Source organism: Sciurus vulgaris (assembly GCF_902686455.1).
Source record: "Sciurus vulgaris genome assembly, chromosome: 10".
Taxonomy (NCBI): Eukaryota; Metazoa; Chordata; class Mammalia; order Rodentia; family Sciuridae; genus Sciurus; species Sciurus vulgaris.
In genome coordinates this window covers 79,768,836-79,792,245 of record NC_136470.1, presented here as the reverse complement: position 1 = coordinate 79,792,245, position 23,410 = coordinate 79,768,836, and the positions used below count along the sequence as shown (strand labels likewise).

At 47.8% G+C, this 23,410-nt stretch overlaps 1 protein-coding gene and 1 long non-coding RNA gene across 8 annotated transcripts in view; one reads left to right on the top strand and one right to left on the bottom strand.

Moving 5' to 3' along the window:
* Window positions 1-205: 205 nt before the first annotated feature.
* Window positions 206-23,410, bottom strand: part of LOC306670545 — a 65,212-nt gene continuing 42,007 nt past the window's right edge. Inside the window, exons 1-4 of one of the 7 annotated variants that reach the window (XR_013766446.1) lie at window positions 3,533-3,812; window positions 1,144-3,426; window positions 955-1,020; window positions 206-514 (exon numbers count right to left, since the gene is read on the bottom strand). This is a non-coding gene — a long non-coding RNA (uncharacterized lncRNA). The other 6 variants (XR_013766442.1, XR_013766447.1, XR_013766443.1 and 3 more) reach the window with 6 other exon arrangements.
* HES1 (hes family bHLH transcription factor 1) lies at window positions 5,873-8,464 on the top strand. Its single transcript, XM_079155215.1, has 4 exons — window positions 5,873-6,257; window positions 6,418-6,513; window positions 6,776-6,863; window positions 7,550-8,464. The coding sequence occupies exons 1-4, from the start codon at window positions 6,150-6,152 to the stop codon at window positions 8,101-8,103; spliced, it is 846 nt and encodes a 281-aa protein (XP_079011341.1). The 5' UTR covers window positions 5,873-6,149; the 3' UTR covers window positions 8,104-8,464.

Genomic DNA, 23,410 nt, shown 5'->3' with positions numbered 1-23,410 from the left:
TAACAGACATTTTTCTTTCTTGTCTTTCCCTTTCTCCATCCAACGTTGGATAGAGCTGTGTGCCTCAGAATTAGTAAAATCAAAGTTGCAGGAATTCAAAATATCTTTATTAATGTCTCTACTTTAAATGCAGGCTTTGGTTGGCTATCGCTGCTCTGTAAACCCTACCCTAAAATTACCCGAAGACCACAGCATTGCGGAGCAGTGGGTGGAGCTGGCTTTGCCCACCCTACCCCACCGGGATTTACATTGCTGTGGGCCCTTGAGCCATTCCCTTCCACTCTCTGGGGTTCAGATACCCACTGCTAAGCACAGGTTGCCAGGATCAGTTTTCCTTAACCGGTTCTAGCCACAAAATACTTTGCAACTCTGCTGAAAGCTATGGACACTCTTCAAAAAAAATTTTAAAAAAAGTACATTTGTTCATGCATTTGAGAAGTATTTATTAAACTCTTGCTAAAGATGCATATATAGACACGATTTAGAATTCCATTTCAGGGAGTTTACAGATTCCCTGGAGGTTCATAGTTAAAAAAAAAAAAGTCTGGTTATAAATTCTGTGATGAACATAGACAGACTCTTGTCTAGCAAAGACTACGATAATGATTCCCATAATCATAAACCCACCAGCCATCCAGATGCCAGAGGACAGAGCAGTGAGGCAGTCATTATGAAGGTGATCTCCAGCTTCCCTCCCCGTCCTTGTGTCACCACCCTGTAGGTAGGTACACAGGCTGACATGCGTGCACTGCACCCTGCAATGTGCAGTGTCTGGGCACTTGGACTGCAAGGAGCTGGCTGCAGCCCTGACAAACACATCTCTTCTATCCTTGGTTTTATTTTTCTCACGGTCTCTGAAAGAGCTGCGATCAGGTGACATGTGTGGGACTGCCCCCTGTACAGGTGCGGGGCAGGTACTGAGTGGAGGAGAAAATCCTCCCTGTGGGTACTTACTTGAAGCTCTTTCAATAGCCCTCCCAGGATAGCTCTTGGCAAGGCAGCTAGCACGTCCCTGGCAGGCTATGGGGAAACCGAGTGTGAGAAAGTCAGTCAAGCGAAGGAAAAGGAAAAAAAAAAAAAAGAGAGAGAGAAGAGAGAGTGAGCGAGAGATCCACGCAAGCTTTAAGACCTCAGGCAAAATACCTTTTCTCTTCTCTTGCTCTTTCCTTTATGTAGCTTTAAACCAAATTCAGAAACCATTCCCATACCTAGGGAACAAAGAGGGGTCTCACTAGAGAGGTAGGTATTTGTCTTATGGTTTAAAAGCAAACATGTTACGGTACAAGACTGAGAAACGCCTATTTGTGAGTGGGGGGCATGCTGGGAAGAGTAAACCTGGGAGCAATGATTGCATTTGTTGGGCATGATACAGTGGGAGATTCAGTTTTGCTGATGTCACAGTGGGATTAAAGAAGTGACTTCCATGGATGCCCTCTGTTAAGAGATTTTTCTCTCTGCTTTAGGAGTAGGAGGAAAAGGATAACTAAAAAAATAAAGGTGGTTTTCTATTGCGTTTAGGAGTTTACTACCCCATTAGAGAAGGGGTAGAGAATGTCAACTTGACCCTATTTTCATTGACCAGAATAAGGAGATTGTTAAATAATCTTTGAGCACATTTGCAAAACTTACTTCATTAATAATTACAGTGGAGAAAGCCAGGAACTTCGTGGATTTTTTTTTTTTTCAGACATAACGACTAATAGCTAATGACTAATTTTTGGTGACTTGAGCCCTCTGTCCCTCCATCTAAGTGTGTATGTAGTTCCTTTCTCGCTCTATCAAAAACTTCTAAAAGTGGCAATAAATGAGTTGCTGAATAACTATTTGACCTAGGAGGCGGCTTGTGGTACGGCAATGAGACCCTAACTTGACTATATTCCATTCTCTATGTATCATCAGGGGACACAAAATCAGATGAAAAATTCTCAGCCTAGAAGGGACAGGAGTGGCAACCTGGTTACTTCATTAGGGCCCACCAGCAGCAGACAGTGGTCAAAGTCATAACAGAGCTTAGAGGCACAGGCTCTAAAGGACTGGGGAAATTCTGGAAAGGGTTAACATGCTTCCCTGGGAAAGGTTTAGTTCCTTGGAGGAATTTGGGCCAATGTATTTGTGTTTTTTTTTTTTTGTTTTTTTTTTTTAAAGTCAGATGCTGAGTAGAAGCATTTTAAGAAGCTTGTGAAGTTTGGGGGATCACAGGGAAAAGGAGGGCAACTTCATAAACTCACCACCTTTCACCAAGAGGTTTCCAAATATATGGGAACCCCCACTTTTCTGAAATCAATAGACAATTTTCTGTCAGCGCCACTTTTCCTTTCTGTTTAAAGTAAGAAAGAAAAGTTCTACCCCATTGGCCCAGGTGGCGGGTCAACAAAGGAGGCTTTGTTCATCCTTTCTTCAGAATGAGATAGGGCACAGCCCACTCTGCTGCATGTTCACACACACACACACACACACACACACACACACACATATCCCAGAGAGTAGCCCAAGGGGCAAGAGTGAGTAAAGCAAGCCTGCGATGAGGTAAAGTTTTGGCGGCAGTCTCCAGGGTTGTCCTGGAAGGTGGGGAATGAGGCTTAGAAGGTAAAGATGGTCAGAAACACAAGGATGCCTTCGCCAGACTCCAGGTGGTGGGGGGAACATTGGGTTGAAGGATTGAACTCAGGTGCCTGGATAGCAAGCAGTCAATGCCCAGGCAAGTTGGCTCTAAGCAGGAGCTTCTGGATGTCAGTCTATACCTGTTACTTAGGTGGCATTACTGGCTTGACCCTCTTAACTGGCCTGTCTCCAAATCCTGCATCAACTCCATACTTTGCCAGTCATGTTTCTAAAAAAGAGAAATCCAATAGCCATTCTCTGCTATCAACATTTCATGGCTCTCCATTAGACACAGTTCAAAGTCCTCTGTAAAGGTCTTGTGTTATGGCCTCAAACTTCTCCTCAACCCTGAGCACCACACCATGTTCCCAGAATAAAGATCTCAAGTTCCTAGTATCTTTAATGCCATGGGTACTCCCATCCTTCCCAGCCTCATGACCTGGCACACTTCCTATGCCCCAATCCTATCTCTTTTTCAAGGTACAATGCACAGGCAACCTCCTCCAGAAAGTTTTTCATATTATCTCAAGTTAAAAGTAATTTAATTCTCCAGAACCTCCATAGCATTCTACCTCTATCCAAACACCTGTTTCTCTTGAACCTAGGAACTCCCAGAGGAATCCTTTAGGAAATCCATGTATCAGTTGTACCCATGAGTACATGTATCTCTAGTCTGTGGGCTTCCTGAGGGCAAGAACTGTCATGCTCGTTCCTGCATTTCCCCTGCCACACCATATCCCCGTAAGCCCGGCAATACTGTTGTCCAGAGGTGTGGTCTCCTGTTTTGCTTAGGTCCTCCTGATCTGACAGATCATCATCTAAACCCTAAAAGAAAGAAAAAATAAGGAATGCCCGGTCATCAGTCAGAAAATCAGAATCTGCCTCCGCAGTTGACAGCAGACTCTTTGCAAGCTGCCACCATATCTCTCACCGTAATCCCAGGGTTGAACAGTGCCTGGCACTGCGCGTGCGTTCCATCATAAAAGCAAGAGAGGGGCTTGCCCAAGGTCACGTAGAGTCAGGAACCATTGAATCTCATCGGCGACGAGATCTGGTGAAATCATTTACAACATTATCTCAGTGGGGAGCCCAGAGGAAGGAAGGAATGAAGTGTCTGAGAAATGTGTGCCAGGGCCTCCGGGACGTGCTGGGGGTGGGGGCCACATCAAACAAGATGCTGGGATCCCCGGCTGCCCGTAGCCCACCGAGCAACTAACATAACTACCCAGCGGCAGGAAGACTGGAGGCAGATGGGGGCACTGGGGGCGGGAGAGAGGGGGCCGGAGACCCAGGCAGGGCGGGAGGCAGCGGTGGCGGCCAGCCGGCCGGGACAGCGCGCGCCGCCCGCCCCGCGCGGCAAATCCCCCAGGGAGGCCGCCGCCAGAGCCCTGGCGCTCCCGGCCCGGCGCCCGCCACGTGGCACCCGGCGGCGGCGGCGGCGGCTCCTCCCGGCGCGCGGCCCGGCCAGCCGGCAGCACGCAGCCGCCCGCGCCGCCCGCCTCTTCCCGGCCGCCCGCCGGCGGCCTCCCGGGCGCAGCGAGGGGGAGCTGCCCGGCTGCCCTGGACCCGGGGAAGGGGAGGGCGGCGCGAAGCCGCTTTAACCGCAGCCGCCGAGCGGAGGCAGGAGGCTGACCCGGCCGCTTCCTAAGTGCGGTCAGGCATCTCGTGACCGCGGCGGGCGCCGGGGGCCCTGCGGGGGGAAGCGGGGCGGGCGGGCAGGGGCAAGGAGCAACCAGGAGGCCCCCACCCCTCCCCGGGGCTATTGCAAGGGAGTCTCTCCGCGGAGTAAAACCCCAAGCCCGAAATTACGGTGGGGGTGGGGGTGGACTAATTCTCCACCCTCCACCCCGGGGCGTGCGCTCCCCGCCCGGAAGGGCTGACCTTGGCCGGGGAGGGGGGAAGGATAAGCGCCGCGACTCGGCTCCCAGCCCGCCGCCCCCTCGGATTCCTGGCCCGCCGGGGCCGAAGGAGGGGGCCCCGGACACACACACACACACCCCACACGCAGCGCGCGCCAATGAGCCCGGGCCAGGCGCAGGGGGCGGGGTTTTCCCAGGCTCAAGCACAGCAGCTGCTATTTACCTTCTTGGCTTCTCCCGGGGACTAGGAACCAGCCCCCGTTCTCTGCCGCCCGCCGCCGTCCCCCGCCTCCCTGCCCCCGGGGCGCGCGCACACACACTCACACACGCACGCACACACACATCCTCTCGGCCCGGCCGCAGCCGCGGCGGCAATAAAACATCCTGGCACGTGCTCGGGCTCCAGGCGCGCCCTCGCCGGCCGGCTGATGTCAAACTGCAGCTCGACTGGTGTAGCTCTTAAAGGGCCCGCGTGTGCTGGGCGCCCGGGCCGCGTTGGCCGCCCGCGGGGTGAGGAGGGAGAGGCTGCCTCTCTGCCTGCCACCTCAACATACCGAAGAACTGAGCGCCTGCGTGTGGAAGGGAAAGGGTGGCGAAGGAGCACGCGCGTTTGCGAGGGCATTGCCATCAAAACCCCCCTTGTTCATTTTTCATTTGAAATTCCATTTCCTTTCTCCTCAGTTGGAAATTATTCCGATTGTTTCCTGGGGAAGCATGAGGTCCACAGCCCCAACTCTAGAAGAGAAATAAGGGACAGGGGCGGGGAGGAACGCATTTTAAAAAAACACTGCTCTAAAATCCCTGCAAATGTAAAGTGGAAAGCATTTCTTATTCTGCAAAAAATAATTTTAAAGATTTTTATTTTCCACATGATCTATTTCACCCCCCTGAATATACAGAATCTGGGCGGCAAATCACTTAAGATATTTTGGTAATATACCTTCGCATGAGTTCCCCCATACTCTTTTAACCACTGCAAATATGATTCCCCCCCCCCCCCTTGGCCTTCTATACCTTAAAAAAAAAAAAAAAAAACTCATCTCAAATTAACTGATTAAGAAGTAGCTCTAGTACACATAGCGAAAAGAATATAGAGCAAAGACCCTGGCCCCGAAAGAAATAGACCAGATCAAAACCAAAGCGGAAAAAACCTCTCTAAAGGAAAGCCCAGAGGGACGAGTAGCAAAGGGTTAAAATCCTTTTGATTGACGTTGTAGCCTCCGGTGCCCCGGGCTCAGGCGCGCGCCATTGGCCGCCAGACCTTGTGCCTGACGGCCAATGGGGGGGCGCGGTCCACGAGCGGTGCCGCGTGTCTCCTCCTCCCATTGGCTGAAAGTTACTGTGGGAAAGAAAGTTTGGGAAGTTTCACACGAGCCGTTCGCGTGCAGTCCCAGATATATATAGAGGCCGCCAGGGCCTGGGGATCACACAGGATCCGGAGCTGGTGCTGATAACAGCGGAATCCCCCGTCTACCTCTCTCCTTGGTCCTGGAATAGCGCTACCGATCACCAAGTAGCCATAAAATAATAAATGCTCAGCACTTGCTCAATAGTTTTGTGAATGTCTCAAGTAAAAGAGACATAGGCAAAAAAAAAAAAAAAAAAAAAATTTTTTTTTTTTTTTTTTGCGTGGACTCCAAAAATAAAATTCTCTAGGGATTAAAAAAAAAAAAAAAAAAAAGAAAGAAAATGCCAGCCGATATAATGGAGAAAAATTCCTCGTCCCCGGTGGCTGCTACCCCAGCCAGTGTCAACACGACACCGGATAAACCAAAGACAGCATCTGAGCACAGAAAGGTAAGGGCAATAATACCTGTATATCTGCAGCCCCACGAAATATATTCGGGATTTGCTGTGTATGGGCGGGGGGTGCTCCTCTCGCTCTTAAAACCCCGGCGTGACATGGCAGATCCCAGGAGAACTCAAGCCTTTTTTTTTTTTTTAACCCCCTTTACAGTCATCCAAACCTATCATGGAGAAAAGACGAAGAGCAAGAATAAATGAAAGCCTGAGCCAGCTGAAAACGCTCATTTTGGATGCTCTTAAGAAAGATGTAAGTGGGGAATGCTGCCTTTTTTTTTTTTTTTTTAATTAAAAAACCTGAAGTCCTATTTTCCCAGCCACTAAGAATGAAACCTCGCTTGCTGTGCGGAAAATCTTACCCCGCCTAGCACTGCCTTTTTCTAATCCGGAGGGCTGGGCACTCTCGCCAGGGGGTCTCGGGATACGGGAGCTGCGGCCGGCCGGAGTAAGGGAGCACTCCGAAGCAGCTGACAGAGATCTGACTTTTCCCTTTTGCTTCCTCTTATGTGCAGAGCTCCCGGCATTCCAAGCTGGAGAAGGCGGACATTCTGGAAATGACAGTGAAGCACCTCCGGAACCTGCAGCGGGCGCAAATGACTGGTAAGGGCAGCTCGCCGCGTCCCCTCTGCGGGCGTCCCTCTCGCCCCGCGGTGATTTCTTCCAGACTTCCGCCCGTGGTTGAGAGGCATTCAGCTACATTTTACTGCCTTGGCTCCCTCTCGCGTTCCCACGGTCTGGGTCTTATTTATAGCCACAACTCCAAGTTGTTACTGTTCCGGAAAGGGAGGGAGAGAGGTTGTAGCCCTGAGGTTGTCGGGCAGCTAGGCTGTGGAGGAAGCGGGTTAGGGCGAAAGGACCGTGGGGAGTTTGAGCTGAGTGGAGCCTGGGGTCATCCGGTCTAGCACTCACCCACCCCACCATACCCCCAGTGCAGAAGAGAAAATGGGACTTGGGTGGCGAATTGGGTGGCATTTCAAGGTCACACCGCGCGAGGGGATAAGTTGGGGGTGGCAGACCTAGGGATGAAATCTGTTTAAATGGGGCGACAGGGAGTGAGGAGGGAGTGTCTCGTCTAAGCTCGCTTGGCTGGTGTGAAGAGGTGACTGGTTTTTTTAAATGTACCCCACCCTCCCAGCCCGAGGTAGTTCTGCGGGTGCGTGGTCACGGAGGCGCGCCGCAGGGACCTCCCAGGGCGGGAAGCAGTGGCCCCGGGGTGGAGGCAGGGACCTCCCCAGGCGGGAAGCAGTGGCTGTTCGGTGACGAGCTTGTCTCCTTCTGGCCTTCAGCTGCGCTGAGCACAGACCCGAGCGTGCTGGGGAAGTACCGCGCCGGCTTCAGCGAGTGCATGAACGAGGTGACCCGCTTCCTGTCCACGTGCGAGGGCGTTAACACCGAGGTACGCACTCGGCTGCTCGGCCACCTGGCCAACTGCATGACCCAGATCAACGCCATGACCTACCCTGGGCAGCCGCATCCCGCCTTGCAGGCGCCGCCGCCGCCCCCGCCAGGACCCGGCGGCCCTCAGCACGCGCCGTTCGCGCCGCCGCCGCCACCGCTTGTGCCCATCCCCGGAGGTGCGGCGCCCCCTCCCGGCGGCGCACCCTGCAAGTTGGGCAGCCAGGCTGGAGAGGCGGCCAAGGTGTTTGGCGGCTTCCAGGTGGTGCCGGCTCCTGATGGCCAATTTGCCTTCCTCATCCCGAATGGGGCCTTCGCGCACAGCGGCCCAGTCATCCCAGTCTACACCAGCAACAGTGGGACCTCTGTGGGTCCCAACGCAGTATCTCCTTCCAGCGGCTCCTCGCTCACGGCGGACTCCATGTGGAGGCCGTGGCGGAACTGAGGGGCTCAGGCCACCCTTCCCTTAAGTTCCCCAGCCCACCTCTCTCCCCTCCGGACACTAAACAGGAACTTGGATGTTAGGAGAGAAGACTTTTGTGATTAAGTGGTTACTCCGTTTTGTTTTTAATTTCTAAAAAGTTACTTTTTTGTAGAGAGCTGTATTAAGTGACTGACCATGCACTATATTTGTACATATTTTATATGTTCATATTGGATTGCGCCTTTGTATTATAAAAGTTGAGATGACATTTCGTTTTTTACACGAGATTTCTTTTTTATGTGATGCCAAAGATGTTTGAAAATGCTCTTAAAGTATCTTCCTTTGGGGAAGTTTGAGAAAATAAAAGAAGTGAAGGCTTTTATGTCTTAGAACTGATTATTTCAGAATATGTAAAAATAAGCTTATGAATTGCATCTGGGAATCCAGAACTTGGCTCTTTTTTTTTTTTTTTTTTTTTTTTTTTTTGTTTTTTTAATTAAATCTACGAACTAAAAAAGACTAAGTTCCATCTAACTTAAAAGAGCCCATCTGATATGGCTTCCCTGATAAACTTATGGTCATTCTCTTAAAGGGTTTCAAAAAGTTGTTTAAACTCCTTCAGCCTTGTTCCATTAGTTCTTCTGAAAAGAACTGAATTCATGAAGTTCAGTGGATCCAGTCTTATTGCCCATTGCACATTAAGGGCGTTGCCTGCACACTACTCCCCCAGGTTAGCTACCAACATCCAAAGTCAACATTCTTAGCAGCTGCAGGCTCCTACCTTCAAGTGCTAGGGTCTTCATTAGTCTCTCCATAGGTGTAGCTAGACATTCCCTAGCACCAGCTTCCAAAAGTTTGAAATGCCTCTCTGCACCCTCTTCAAGCAAGCTGAAGAGGTCAACAGATTCCTTCTGCCAAGGGACAGCTAGTTAGACTCCCAAGTGGAGTCCAAACCCAGATGATTAACACCAGACATGTGTTTTTGATAAGTTTCTGTGCTTGGCTCTAATAGAGAAAGCATGTGGGGGCTGCTCTGGCAGGCACACAGGCCATCTTCCCCTTTTAATACAAACAGCAAGCGACCCCTTCTCTTGGTCATGCCCCATTTCCAGGCAAGATGTGGGCTCCAGATAGAAGCAAAAGGGTTGTCTCGGGTTTCAGCTCACATAACCCTCCTTAACAAGTCCTAACTCAAAGCGGACAGCTTTAAACTGTGCCAGGATCTGCAGGGAATTTCTTCCAAATCCCATCACAAAGGCTTGTCAGATTTTGTCAGATTTGGCCAGGTGTTTGACTGCATCCAGGTGTTGGGGAAATGAAAACCACGAGCCCTGCGAGACCAGACACATCAGCCGCGTTGTGGGTCTGGCGGGCGCGCTCTCCTCCCCCACCGCCCCCACCGCTGGCCAGTCCTCCTCCCGCCAACCTCTCACCCCCCTTCTCTAAGAGCCGCTTCTGGGAGGAGAAGGATGAGGCGGGAGAGATCAATCTTTGAAGCTTTCCTAACAAAGATAAAGCCAACGATTTTCTGTCTTGTTTCAAAAGCTTTACCTCTCCCCCGCCTGGCTCAGGCCTTTCCCACAGGCCAGTGTGGAGAGCGGCTCTATCACAGGAATGATCTAGCAGACAGCAGTCGGTTTTCTCTCCAATACCTTCGCCCCAGCTTCAGCCCCACAGGGAAAGCTTTAAAAGACTTTTTTTTTTAATTTGGATCTTACTTTCCTTATTTTGTGTACATGAAAGATGTCTTAACACACCCTCCACCAAAGAAACACACACGCCCTTCTTTATCATATCATTTTTCCACGATTTCCCTCCTGTTTAAACACAAACATAGTAACAATTGCTCCATTAAGACACCCATCCCAAACTCAATGCTTCGTTTGGTAAGCCTGTCTTCTGGCCCCACTAGGGTTTCTTAGCTGTTCTGGTAAAATTTATCCAGACATCAGGGTCTTAATTTTTATAAAAGTAATTGCTTTACGTTGATGGTCTTTGAAAGTTATGGGATGGGGGGCACAATGTCCACATCAACTGAAAATTAAATTTCTATGTTTTTCCCTATACCCAAAATAAGCACTAATATCATCAAAAGTACACAGACACAGTATCTTCCTGTGGAGGAGAAACAAATGGAAGGAAAATAAGTCATCTGTTCTTTTAATTGGTTGTTTGAAAAGAACACTTTTTCCCTGAAATGTGGGTTTAGACTATTAGATGAGCTATTTGCTTCTGTACAATATAGGGAAGATGGTCCCTAGGACCAAATGGGATGGGCAGTTCTGGTTCTTGACCCAGCTATGCCACTAAACTCATTTATGTCGCCTTGGAAAGGTAATTTTTCTTCTCTGTGGCATTCCCAAGTCCATAAATCGAGTGAATTTCTTACTTTCTTTCTTTGGTACGGGGATTGAACTCAGGGGCACTCGACCATGGAGTCACATCCCCAGCCCCATTTTGTATTTTATTTAGAGAAAGGGTCTCACTGAGTTGCTTAGTGCCTCGCTTTTGCTGAGGCTGGCTTTGAGCTCAGGATCCTCCTGCCTCAGCCTCCTGAGCCTCTGGGATTACAGGCGTGCGCCACCACGCCCTCCTAGGTCCTGCCTGTTTCTGGAATAAGTAGCCAGAGGAGAGACAAAGTTTCAAAGAACTTTTGCTTCCCTGGAGGTCCCTTGGGTCAGACCTAATTATACAGCCTTGGGGCACACCCAGCAGCCCCTCTCACTAGCCTCCAGCAGTGCTGATCCCTCGGAGAGATAAGGCACAGCTCCTAGGTTGGTGAGGGATGCGGACACCTAGGCCTCTCTTTGGAGACCATCGCTGCCACGGCCCTCCTTGGTCTCCAGCCGCCTCTAGTGTAAGAAAGGCGCCCAAGTGGGAAGGGCTGTGGATCTCCTAGGTCAAGACTAGAGCTTTCTCCAAGAGGTGCCGAAGCACCACTCCGAGGCTCGCCCCTCCTCGCGCCCCATCCCGCCCCACGTGTTTCTGCACTGGGGACCCAGGGGCTTAAGCGGACCCCCTCATAGACTCCGCCGTCCTGGGGAACCTGTCATTAAAGTCAATTAACTTTTCCCACACCCCTTGGCCGGTAACAACCCTGTGCTAGCTTCCTCCCGGCTCCTAAGTGCAACCAGATGGGCGGACCAGCAGCCCCCGCCGCGCGCCCGCCGGGGCAGCTCGCGGGTTCCTGGGAGGCCTCGGGGTCTGTGGCCCGGGCGGGAGCAGGCCAGGGCGGCCACGCCGGGCCGGCCCCGGCGGCCCTGCGGCCAAGGTGGCTTGCTTAGCAGGCCCGGCTGCTTTCTGGCAGGAAATGAATAGCTCCCAGATGAGCTCAGGCAACCTGAGAGGTCGTGAGAACGGCGCGAACCCCCGCCTGTGCAGCCGGCAGCCTGCCAGGCCGCGGGGGGAGCGGGCGGCGGCGGCGGCGGGAGGCCCGGAGGCCCGGCAGGCGGGCGGGCGGGCGGCGCGGGGGCAGGAGGGAGGAGGGAGGCGCTGACACACGAGCCCGCGCCCGCTCCCGCTGACAGGCAGGCAGCCGCCCGCGCCCGCCGCCTCCCCCGCCTCCCCCGCCCCGGGCCCCAGCGCCTCCCAAGCAGCAGGCCCAAGCCGCAGAGCCGCGGCCGCCCGGCCCGCTGGGGCCCGGGGGTGGGGCCGCCTGCCAGTGTTTTTCCAGTTCCCCCGGTAGCTCCGGGCCGCATTTAGAAGCCGGGGAACTGGGCCGAGGCCAGTGTCAGGGCACCAGAGGCCTTCGCGGCCGCAGAGCCCTGCCAGGCGGTAGGCCAAGCCGGGCAGGAGTGGGCAGGCTGGGACGGGGCGAGACCATCTCAGCCCGAGTTGCCCCAGAAAAAGCCCTTGCCTTCTGGATGCCTTCAGAAAAGGAGCCTCGTTTCTGAAAACCCCGCGCACCTACTAAGTGCCCAGCAGCCGGCGGTGGGTGCGAGGACGATAACGCGGAGGGCCACACGGTCCCTGCCCTCACAGAGCTCTCTGTTTAACCAGGGAGACAGACAAACACACCAGTGACTCATCCCACGCTTGATGTGCTAAGTGCCAGAACTGAAGTTTAAATAAAGGGCACCCAGGACAGAAAGATTCATTCTGATTTGAGGGGAAACCAGGGAAGTTTTTCGTGAAATTTGGCACTTGAAGTCCAGAGATGAAAGAAAATCAGAAAAGGCAGGACTCGGAAGGTGTGGAAAAACAAGGGGACAGAAAAAATACAGGTCTAGTTTGGGGAAATTTCAGGGAGTGCACATACGGTCATTGTATGTGAATTTTCAAATCCCGTACAGATGAGTATGGAAGTCAAAAAAGAGGACTGTTACCTGCCTGGTTATTTTGGTTCACTGCAGGGGTTGGAAGCACGATGATCTGGCTTCTGGACACTTAAGATTTTAAGCCCAAGGCAAAGTTTCTCACTTTTCTGGTGTTTGTTTGTTTAATCCTTGCCTTGCAATATTGTTCAGGGTGGCCTGGAACTTCTGGGCTCAAGTGATCCTCCTGCCTCAGCCTCCACCTCTGGAGTAGCTGGTACTACAGACATTGGCTACCTTTCCTTGCTTTAATGCCTCGTTTTCTATGTAGAAATCTCATCTGTACTTTAGGACTCATAAGGGTAGAACCTTATTAGGGTTGTGAGGAGAAATGAGTAAATATGCTTGAAGCATTTAGAATGGCACTTGGACATAAGCCATCCGTGTATGTCAGCTGTTATGATTCCTAAACAACCAGGGAGGATGTTCACCAGACCAAGAAAGCCAGCCGGGGCCTTTGCCCAAGGATATCAGGGTCTGCTTGTAACTACCCCAGGCCCCATGGGAAAGGACCACTGTCTCTTCCTCAGCTTCTGAATTTCATGCATTCATTTGGTAATTACTGATCCAGGCACTAGAGGAATAAAGAGGGAAGAAAGGCAGGATGTCTGCCACTATAAAGCTCACAGAATGGTAGTTGAGATAATTGGTTGTTTTTGTTTGTTTGTTTGTTTGTTTTTGGTACCAGGAATCGAACTCAGGGGCACTCAACCACTGAGCCACATCCCAGTCCTATTTAATGTTTTATTTAGAGGCAGGGTCTCACTGAGTTGCTTAGGGCTTTGCTTTTGCTGAGGCTGGCTTTGAACTCGTGATCCTCCTGCCTCAGTCTCCTGAGCCTCTGGGATTATAGACATGTGCCACCGCAAATTAAACTCTGTTAAGTGCAGTAAATGAGGATTATTTAGTAGGGATACAAAAGATTATACATCATAACAGGTAACTTTTGGTCTTCCAAATTATGATCAATTTTTGTGACCATAGAAATTGGTAGCACAATCAATAACTAGTCAGATTCCACCTAGGAAATTGTATTGTCAAATGTTGAATTTCAAGATTCATTATTTTAGGGACTATGGATACAACTCAGTGGTAGATGCTTGTCTAGTGCATGAGGCTTGGGATTTGATCACCAGAACCAAAATAGTAATAATAATAACAAACTAGTATCTTTTGAATGAACATAGACACTTTGACATGGTCAAGGAATGGGACGAGGAATCAGGAAATCTCATTTCTCATTCCAGAGATACTGAGCAAGTATCTCTTTGGGTTCCAGTTTTCTCACAAGTAAGGTGAGAAGGTTAAAAAAGGAAGCCTCTAAAGTTCTTCAGTTCTACAAAGTCTGAGCTGCATCAGACATATTTCAGAACTTTTGACCAAGTTTCTAGGATGATTTTATAACCCATTATTTTAATCTGCAACTAAAAATGTAGAAACTGAGACTTGCAGGACATTTAGTTCACTGTTATAATAGGCCACACATAAGATTCTTGGAGACCTGCCTGGCTAGTGAGACTCAGGTCCATTGTGTTGCACATCAGAGGAAGACTGCATTTGATAGGATCTGCTCAGGTACCTGCTACTCAGACCCCATCTTTTGCTGTGATATGAGAGTAGAAAGAGTTAAAAATATCACCATTTTCCCCTCTTCATCCTAAAACGGATCTCCCCAAACTCTGCATCTGCCCACTTCTTTTCTGAGAAGAGAACGTGATCTGCTGGTTACCAGGACTCTCACCATTTAGGAAAAGTATTTCTCTAACTGGTTGGGGTTTTCCCCCAGTGCATTTACTGAATTGAGTAAACTTGCTGAACTAGTCTGGCTAAACATGTACGTCAATCTAAATTAGTGGCAAAGCTGAATTTTAAATATCTACAAAAAGTAGTAAATTTACAAGTACTTTAAGCAAGTCTGAATTCACAGTTTACAAAATCACTTGCTTTGATAAAATTAATGCATTAAAATCATTCAAAGAATATATTCTTTTGAGCAATAAAACATAGCTCTGGAAATAATATTTATTTTGTAAATCCTTATAATAAAAAATAAGGAGAATCATGACTGCAACTGAAGTAAATAATTAGAATCTAAATTAGTAATAAGGCTTTATTGTACATATTCTATTTCTGGAAGTGTTTCTGTTTCCAAATTATATTTAGTCAAGCATGGAATCTATGCATTTTTCCCTCACAATTGCAAGTTTGACTTAGGGGAAGCCATGTTACTGAAGGAACACTGCTTGTTTATGTTTCTCACAAGTATGTTCTCTTCTCATGTTCAGCTAACATTTTTGCTAATTTTAGTCATCCATCTGAGACATGAAACTTATAGTTTACAGAAAACTCTAGGAAAAAACCTACTATGATTAACAAGCTCTGTCCCCAAACTTCATGTTTTCTGCCACATCCATTTCTCTTCAGTTTTTCTCCCTAGCTATAGGTTATAAAATTTGTCCCTGAGATATCAAAACGTAAAGCAAGGAATATTATTCCTTAACAGAGATGGGAGAGAACAAATGTAATATGTCTAATCAGTTTCAGAAGAAATTGCCATGTATGACGTTTAAGATGCATTAACAGCCCCAGAATTGTTTCCTGGGATGAGATAAGGAAACATCTGGTATAAGCTTTAGGCTTATTTCTTTCCCCCCTTTCACAGATAAGTATAAAACTGCTTACAGTGTTTCTTCATTTTAGAGAATACTCACTGGAGATCTGGGGCGGGTGAGATAGAAGCTTGAGGGAGGGTTCCCCCAGCCCAGATTGGAGAAGAACAAATGCCCCTGAGGACACCGTATCCATTCCTGCATTCTGCTTTATTATGACTCCTATGATACTTTCCTATAAATAGAATCTTTCAGGATCAAATAGGTATTTCTGCTAAAACGCTCCATCATTACTATTACTTTATAAAGTGATCATGGAATTGGTCATTGATATCTGGCAGAGGAGGATAAGCCTCTAAAAAACTTTGAAACCAAGGACTCATTTGGGTTATTTTTGTTTTTCTTTTCTTATTTTAGGGTTGGGGGAGGGGCAGAAGGAGGAGGCCTAGACTGGAACATACTATATAGGATTGTCTAAAGGACAACAAAACTTAGTATGATTTCTTCAATGTTTCATTTTGAAATTTCACTGAATTTCATTTTGAGTTCAAAACAGGGAGTATCCCTGCAAAGAAGAAACATTGTGAGAGAGTTTAATTCTGGGAGCAGTTAAAAAAACCATACATTTCAATTTTTTTGCTTCCAATATTTGCACAATCCCTGTATCAGAGGCCTGAGCTATGTATCTACAAACACGCACTATGCTGTGATTCAAATATGATTTGTTCCCCATGTGGAAATTCGACTGCTGTTGTGGCAATGTTGGGAGGTGAGGACGAGTGGGAGGTGTTTGAGTCACAGGAGTGGAACTTCATGGGTGGAGTCATGCCTTTCTTGCAGGAATGAGATAAATATTGGTAATTTAGCCCTCCTTTCTCTCTTTCCCCCTGGCCACTTGCTTCTCTGTTTTTCCATCATGCATATACAGCAGGTGGACCTCACCAGAAACTAAGCCAATGAGGCTGCTAAATCTTGGACTTCTAGCCTCCAGAACCATAAACTTAAAAACACTCCTTCCTTTAAAGTTACCCAGTCTTAGGCAGTCTGTTATAGCCACAGAAAACAGAATAAGACATACTGGTTTAAAAATATAAATTTGATTTCAGTCAGTTGACATTCTTAAGATATAGTGATCAGTTTCTCACTAACTGCAGAACTGAATTCAACTTCATATTTTAAAAAGCCAAGTTTTTATGCCTAGTGTATGACATCAGAACTTCCCCTCATCTGATGGGTGCCTCCTCAGCCTTTCCACTGTACTATCAGGGAACTTATTCTCTTTGAAATAAACACCTTCTACCTACAGCTTCTGTGTGGACCCCCTCAGTGCCTGACTCCGCCTTAGTTTCGATGCTGCAGGCTCATCAATGACAGAGCATGGGTACAATGCCAGGGAGTGTGGGTACCTTAGCCTCAGGAATGTGACTTGGTTCTCGAGAGAGGGGACCCCCTCTATGCCTTCTTGCAGCCTTGTCAAACCTTTGCTCCTTCTCCCTCACATAAGAACCCTTCCCTGGTGCCATTCACTCTCCCACCATGTTGTCTTCTGCTCCTTGTCATCGTCTGAATTCTCCCTTCACCTAGCTCCATCCTTTCATCCTTTCTTAAGGACTGTACCCTGGATCTGGTCCTCTTTCCCTCATCAGGGATGTGACCCCCGAAGCGTCTGCATTTATTCTGAATTTTCAGCCTCCCTCACCATTTTTAAGCGTCCTCTTCCCCAAAAGGTAAGCACATCTATTTCTCCACAGTCTTCAAGAGACCCCCTGTGGCCTGGCCTCCCTTCTCACTGAGAATGCCTGGGTCTCGCTCCAGGTAGGCACTGCCTCTTTCCTCTCTCACACTCATCCTTGCGGCCAGGCTCCCTCTGGCCCTGCTCTCCACCAACCAGCTCTGGCAAGGGCAACTCAGTGAACAAACCAGATGGTTATTTTCTGTCCTTTCCTCTGTCAACATTTGTGAGGGCTTGACCATGTTCAGACTCCATCCTTGAAATTCCCTCCTCCTTACCCGCTGTGGCATCTCTTTCTTCTGAGTTCTTCTAACCCTTCTAGGGATTTCTCAGTATTCACCGTGGATTCTTTTCTTCCACCTTCTATCTATATCTCTTTTCCTTGTCACTCAATCACTCAGGGCATTTACATGAAGAAGACCAGCCAGTCTAACATCTTCAAGTCAGAATTCTCTCTTGAGCTCCCAAGCCATGGACTCAGTTGTCCTCAGGTGGCAGTCAGTATGTCTCAAACCCAGTCTATGCCCTGGCCCCACCCTCACCAGGCGCCCTGCTCCTGCTTCACTAGCTTCAATGTGTTTTCTCAAATCCACCACCTATCTCACCATCCCTGGGCCAGAAGTTCTCTCCTGTTCTGTTCCTTTCCCAGAGACCTCCCTGGTGACATGTCCTTGGCTCAGTGTACCTGCTTCAGGAAACCCATCCGATGCCTACCACACCCCCTGTTCTGACCCATCCTTCCCTCCTGCTCTCTTCCTGAGGGATCTAATGTAACCCTGTTCATCCTGGACTATAGTGTTAGTTTATTTGTCTCCATACCCCAGACTATGTACCCCAGCACCTGGCACAGTAGCAGGCATGAAAATTGAATAGTGTTAGAATAGGAAGAAGAATGATAGTAACAAAAATAACAACTGACCTTTGAAAAATAGTTTCAGGTTCACAAAGTGCCTTCACAAACACCATCTCACTTGAGCCCCAAACGAATCCAGGCACGTAAATAAGACCGTTACCTTCATGTCCAATGTGGATATTTAAATGCAAAAAGGGTAGTCAACTTGGCTAAGATGACAGCTAGGAAGTGACAGAAGTAGAGGGGTCTCTAGAATCCACATCTCGTTGTGAGCACCATACTAAAGCTGGTCTCTGGATGACACAAACACCTGCCTTGCTGCCCATCCAAGGGAAATAACATAGTTTTAATCTCTGTGATCAGTGTACTTTTGTTGCATATGTAACCAGAATCATTTTCTGGAAATCTGTTCTCACCCCTGCCTTGCTGCCATAACACATGTGTAATGAAAATCAGCCAATAGCAACTGCAGGGACCTCCCTCCTATCTCTCAAATGACATCAAGCACAATCTTTTGGAAGCATAAAGATTCATGATCCTCAGCACAAATGAATTACCAGGATTATTTCAGAATCAAAATGTACATAGAGAGACAGAAGGTAAGTCCTTTAGGAAGGAAGAAAAGTATCTGATTTTGAAGATCTCATTGGTGAAGCTGGTTTGAAAAAGTTGTCTGTTAAGAGATGAGTGAGTCACACTCCACGATCCAGAGAAACCAGCAGGCAAAGCACGTCAGGGTGTCACAAGTGATTCTGAAGCCCAGCTGTGGGTGAGGCCACACCAGAAAAGCCCCAAATACAACATGTCTGTTTGTGACAAAATCAATACAGTCTCTGTAAGCAAAATGTTCCCTAGCTGCGTGCGAAGCAGTTGCTGGCTTTCCTGATAGGATTGTTGGAATTTTCTTCCCGTCTATTACTACTATTTTGAATTCCAGATCAAAATGAGCATGTAGGGATGAAGGGTCAGCTCAGTGATAGAGGCTTAGCATGTGCAAGGACTGTGTTCAAATGCCAGTACACACACACACAAAGACACACGCGCACACACACACGCGCACATGCACACACACACCCCAAAGATCATTTACCCAAGTGTGGTGGCAATTGTTTGTAGCCCCAGCAACTTAGGAGGGGAATTCTTTGAGCCTTGGAGTTGGACGCCAGCCTGGGCAACATAGCCAGTCTCCACCAAAAAGAAAAGAATCAAAAAGAAAAGAGCATTTATTAACTGAACCCTTAGAAGAGACGTTATATTTTCTTCAAGCCTGTAGTTCAGGCACCTGAAGCAAGGTGAAAGGCATCCTGGACCTGTGTGGGACACTGGCCCAAAAAGGGTTCCCAGTGGGTGCTGTCTAGTTATTCATTCAGCAGGGACTAGCACTGGGCCAGGCACCAGAGTGTCTGCAACAAACAAGACAGGCTGAGGCTCACATTCCACCAGGAGAAGAAAATAAATAAATGAAAGAAAACATGTGACCTTGCAATAAATGTAAAGTGGCTAAAATAGGATGCTGTGCTAGAGGGGGCTGATGGGGCTGGGTCTAATTTAGAATAGTGGTCAGGAAAAGCCTCCCAGAGGAGGTGATGTTCAAAGTCATAAAGGATAACAGAATAAAGGTGGTTAAACAAAAAGTCCAGTCTGATTTTGCAGGGCCAGTGGGTGAAGGTAGAAAATGTTACTTCTGACCAACCTGGGTGATGTTTATAAATGGGCCCAGGGCCATCCTTAGGATCAGTGTTATTTGCTGCCGTTTTTCTGGTCATACAACTACCCCAAACTACTCAATGGCTTGCAAAGCACTCTAAATGTTTGAGGTAGAAACTGATTTAAAGACCTCTTTGCTTCCCCATGTGGAGAAATGACCCATGGCACTGACTGGCTTCGCATCCACTCCTTCCTTCCAGAGACACCCTCTGAGCTCTGCTTTGTGCTGGGAGCCATGGAGGATGCAGAGATGAACAAATGCCAAAGGTCTTCAGGAAGATCACAGTCAAATGAGAACACCGAATGTAAGTCACCTAGGAGGAAAAGCACTAATCTAGCAAGGGATGAGACAGAACTAGAATCCTCCACTGTAGACTTCCAGTCTGTGGATCGTTTTTCTCCAGCTTTCCCCTCCCCACAGATCTCTCAACTTTGTATTTGCCGATACTTTCACCTACAGAATCCCTCCTGTCTTGAGCCCATCCCTGCCAGTCCATTTGGCTAATACTCAGCCTTCAAGTCTTAGATTAAACTCCATTGCCTCAGAAGCCTCCCCTGAGTCTCCTCCCCTTATTTTTCATTTTGGTGAGTGCTTACTGCATGCTGCTGCCATCAGTATTTCCCCTATAAGGCCACCTATCACATGGACCTGTGAGCTGCCCATCATAGCCACATAACTATATCTTCAGGACTTTTTACAAAGCCCGACCGGCAGTCAGGGCTTAATGAAGTTTGCCTAAACAAGCAAGTGAATAGGCAGATGTGCTGGGCAAGATGGTGTTCCCCTGCACCCCAGGGCAACCTTGGTCTTTGTTTTTTCTTCCTGCCTCTTCACCTCCCTTCCTCCCTTCCCACCTCCACGCTGCTTCTCAGACGCTGGGGCACCTTCTTGCTTCATCAGGTCCCACCAAGATCTGCCTTCTAAGAATTGCCCAGGAGACCATTTATACTGTGCTTATCCACCACCCAGTGTGGGGTGTTCTTGTTGATGAGATCAAGGAAATGACCAGGCCTCTTTCTCCCCAGCTGGATCCCTATATACAGGACTGGGAAGTCCCCCCACTCATTACCCTACAAACACAGATGAGCCCCACAAAGCCACCCATTCTTCAGCAGTTTCCCAAGTACCCTCAAAGATCCCACTTACAGAATAAGACTGGGAGAGGACATCCAGCAATGATGGGAAAATAGAGTATGTGTGATACATATTTTTTCTTTTCTCCATTTTCCATTGTAGATATGCAACTTTATAATCAAAATATTTACATTTTTTAAAATGAGCTTGGAGAAAATCTTTCCCTCTTCTGAATGCCAGTTATGCTGATAGGTGGCAGTTCAGCTCGGCACATCATTTGATCACCCTCTTCCTCTTCCTGGGTGTCTTGATTGGGTCTTTTGCTGCTAGGCTGGCACACAGAGACAATTTCCTGCTTTTTTCTGCACCTCTATACTGAGATCAACACAGAGCCTGCCTGGCAGGTTGTGGTTTCCCTGAAAATATTGACTGGCTCCTGGGCTCATGTGACAGGTTTAGAGACAGCCCTGAGGACTGAGGGGAAGGCTCTCCTCCTTGTTGGCCTGCCTGACCTCTGGGTCCTCTGTCCCCTGATCATAATAGCTGATAAGCATCCAATTCTCGGAACTCAGGTCTCTGGTGGGTTGAAGGAAAGGCAAATTCGTTGTCACTTTCCCAATCAAGTGGTGGAGTTTTTTTTCTTCCCCTGGATTTTAGGCTGGACCTGCAACTGCCTCAAAGAATAGAAGGTAGCAACAATGACACTGTTCAAGGTCCAGGCCTAAACCTTAGGAAGGTCTGAGAGCTTCTGCTTCTGCATGTTGGAGAGCTGTGCTCTAAGAAGCCAGCTGCACTGAAGGAGAGACCACACAGAGTGAGAAGCCTCAAATCCACATGGAGAGGTCTAATGGTGTAGTTCAGTGGTAGGGTACTTGCCAAATCACCATGATCCCCCCCCAAAAAAGTTAACAATTAAAACAATTGAGATGTTCCCTGAATCTTTGGTTTTTCAGTGTTTCTATATTTCTCAATTTATTTATTTATCAAATATATTAGGTATCAGGCACTATGCTAGGCACTGGGAGTATAACGAAGAAAAAGAGACTAGGCTCTTGCCTTCTTGGAACTTAAATTATTGTCAGGGGGTGCTAGGGATGTAGTTAAATGATAGAGTGCTTGTCTAGGATGTAAGAAGCCCCGGATTCCAGCTCCAGCACCACACACACACACACACACACACACACACACACACACAGAAAAGGAAAGAAAGAAAGAAAGAAAGAAAGAAAGAAAGAAAGAAAGAAAGAAAGAAAGAAAGAAAGAAAGAAAGAAAGAAAGAAAGAGAGAAAAAGAAATTGTTGGCATGAGAATATAGATAACGAATCATGAAACAAAAAAAAAAATGAACAAGGGAATTTCTACAATAACAAAGTGTTCTGAGAAAACCAAAATGGGAAGAAGGGATACACTACAGCTGGGTGTGGGGCACTGTTTTAGAAACAGTGGTCAAGATGGCCTCCTGAGAAGGCAGCACCTGAACTACGTGGCAGCTGAGTGGTGGAAGGACCCAACCGAGTAAAGATGAGGTTAGAAACATTCCAGGAAAAGGGCCCCACAAGGGCAAAGTCCGTGGGTAAGAAAGGAGCTTGCTGTGCAGAGAGGAATGACCACAGGGACTGTGTCCAAGTTGACACTAGAAAGGCTGACAGAGGTCAGATCACATAGGGCCTTGCAGGTCACTGTGAGGAATTTGGACTTGAGTCCTAAGTACAGCAAGAACCCCATGGAGTAGCACTGTCCAGGAGAAATCAAACATGAGCCACGTTTGCAATTTAAAATGGTCTTATAGTCTAGGAGCCACATTTAAAAATTTTTTAGTATTATTTTTATTTAACCTAACATATCTAAAATAGTATTATTTGACATGTAACTCATATGCCAAAGTCTTGCTGGTACATTATGCATTTTTCAAAGTACTAAGTCCTTGAAATAGGTTTGCAATAGTATAATTACTATTCAAAAATTCAGAAATGTGGACTAGCCACATTTCAGGTGCTCAATAGATACTTGTGAGTTAGTGGCTGCCACACTGGCCAGTCCAGCACTGAAGGGTTTAATGATCATTATCCTCCTGGGTATCCCCGAGCTGTCTTTCATTTCAAATCCTTTTGTCTCATACCTACCTGTCATCATCATTCATCAAGAGCTTAGATAATTTCATCTAAATACCTCCACATCTATCATGGCATCTTGACCCCAGCTCAAGTGTCCTCAGTATTTTGCACATCAGTTATTGCTACGTCCTCTGAACTGGGCTTTTGCTTTTGGTCTGCCTCCTTCAGTCTCTCTCCACCAGGCTCCTGGTGTAATCTGCTGAAACAGAACTCCATCTTCTGCTCTATCCCCTTCAAAACCATCCTTGGCTCCCACAGCCCACTGAAGTTCAAACACTGAATCCCCAAGATTCCCTCGGAAAAGCATCCCCCCATTGTGTTAGCCTCCTTTCCCACTTCTCCCTTTGTGTGACAAGTTAAAACCCAGGTAGGTACCAGTTTGGTTCACCTCATCATTACCCAGAGACTTAGGAAAGTAACATTATTTAACATTATTTCCACTCCAAGAAAGCCATCAATAAAAATTTTTTAAAAAATTCACATGATATTGACATGCCAATGCATGTTACAAGTTTTTGACTATTTCTGGGTGTGGGATTTTCACTCCTGAATTAGACTGGAAGTGAATCGAGTCATAAATTATTTAAGGAAGTTTGCACTTGTATCTCTGAAAATTAATGTTAAAAGGCAAGGGGCTCACATTCCTGCCTTTTAACAAAAGGCAAGAAAAGGAGTCCCCTTTCTTATTGACCAACTCAGTTTGGCTTGATTTTAATTTGACCAGGAAGCCTACTACAGTCCTTCACACTTTTGAGAATAAATGAAGAGCACACACTTTTTGCTTAGCTAATAGGCACAGAAAGGCAGGGCTTCTCCTTGCCAGAGCACTCAGAGCAGGGCTTTGCTAAGAAAACCCACAAAGCTCTTAAAGGCAGGCTCCCCAGTACATTCTCACTAAGCACCTGCTGTGTGCTCTGACTGTGTA

Bases quoted from the DNA above. Each gene is read 5' to 3' on its own strand.
- HES1 (XM_079155215.1), top strand. From the start codon at position 6,150: ATGCCAGCCGATATAATGGAGAAAAATTCCTCGTCCCCGGTGGCTGCT. The intron at 6,258-6,417 runs GTAAGGGCAATA...CCCCCTTTACAG, and splicing joins CAGCATCTGAGCACAGAAAG to TCATCCAAACCTATCATGGA. The intron at 6,514-6,775 runs GTAAGTGGGGAA...TCTTATGTGCAG, and splicing joins TGGATGCTCTTAAGAAAGAT to AGCTCCCGGCATTCCAAGCT.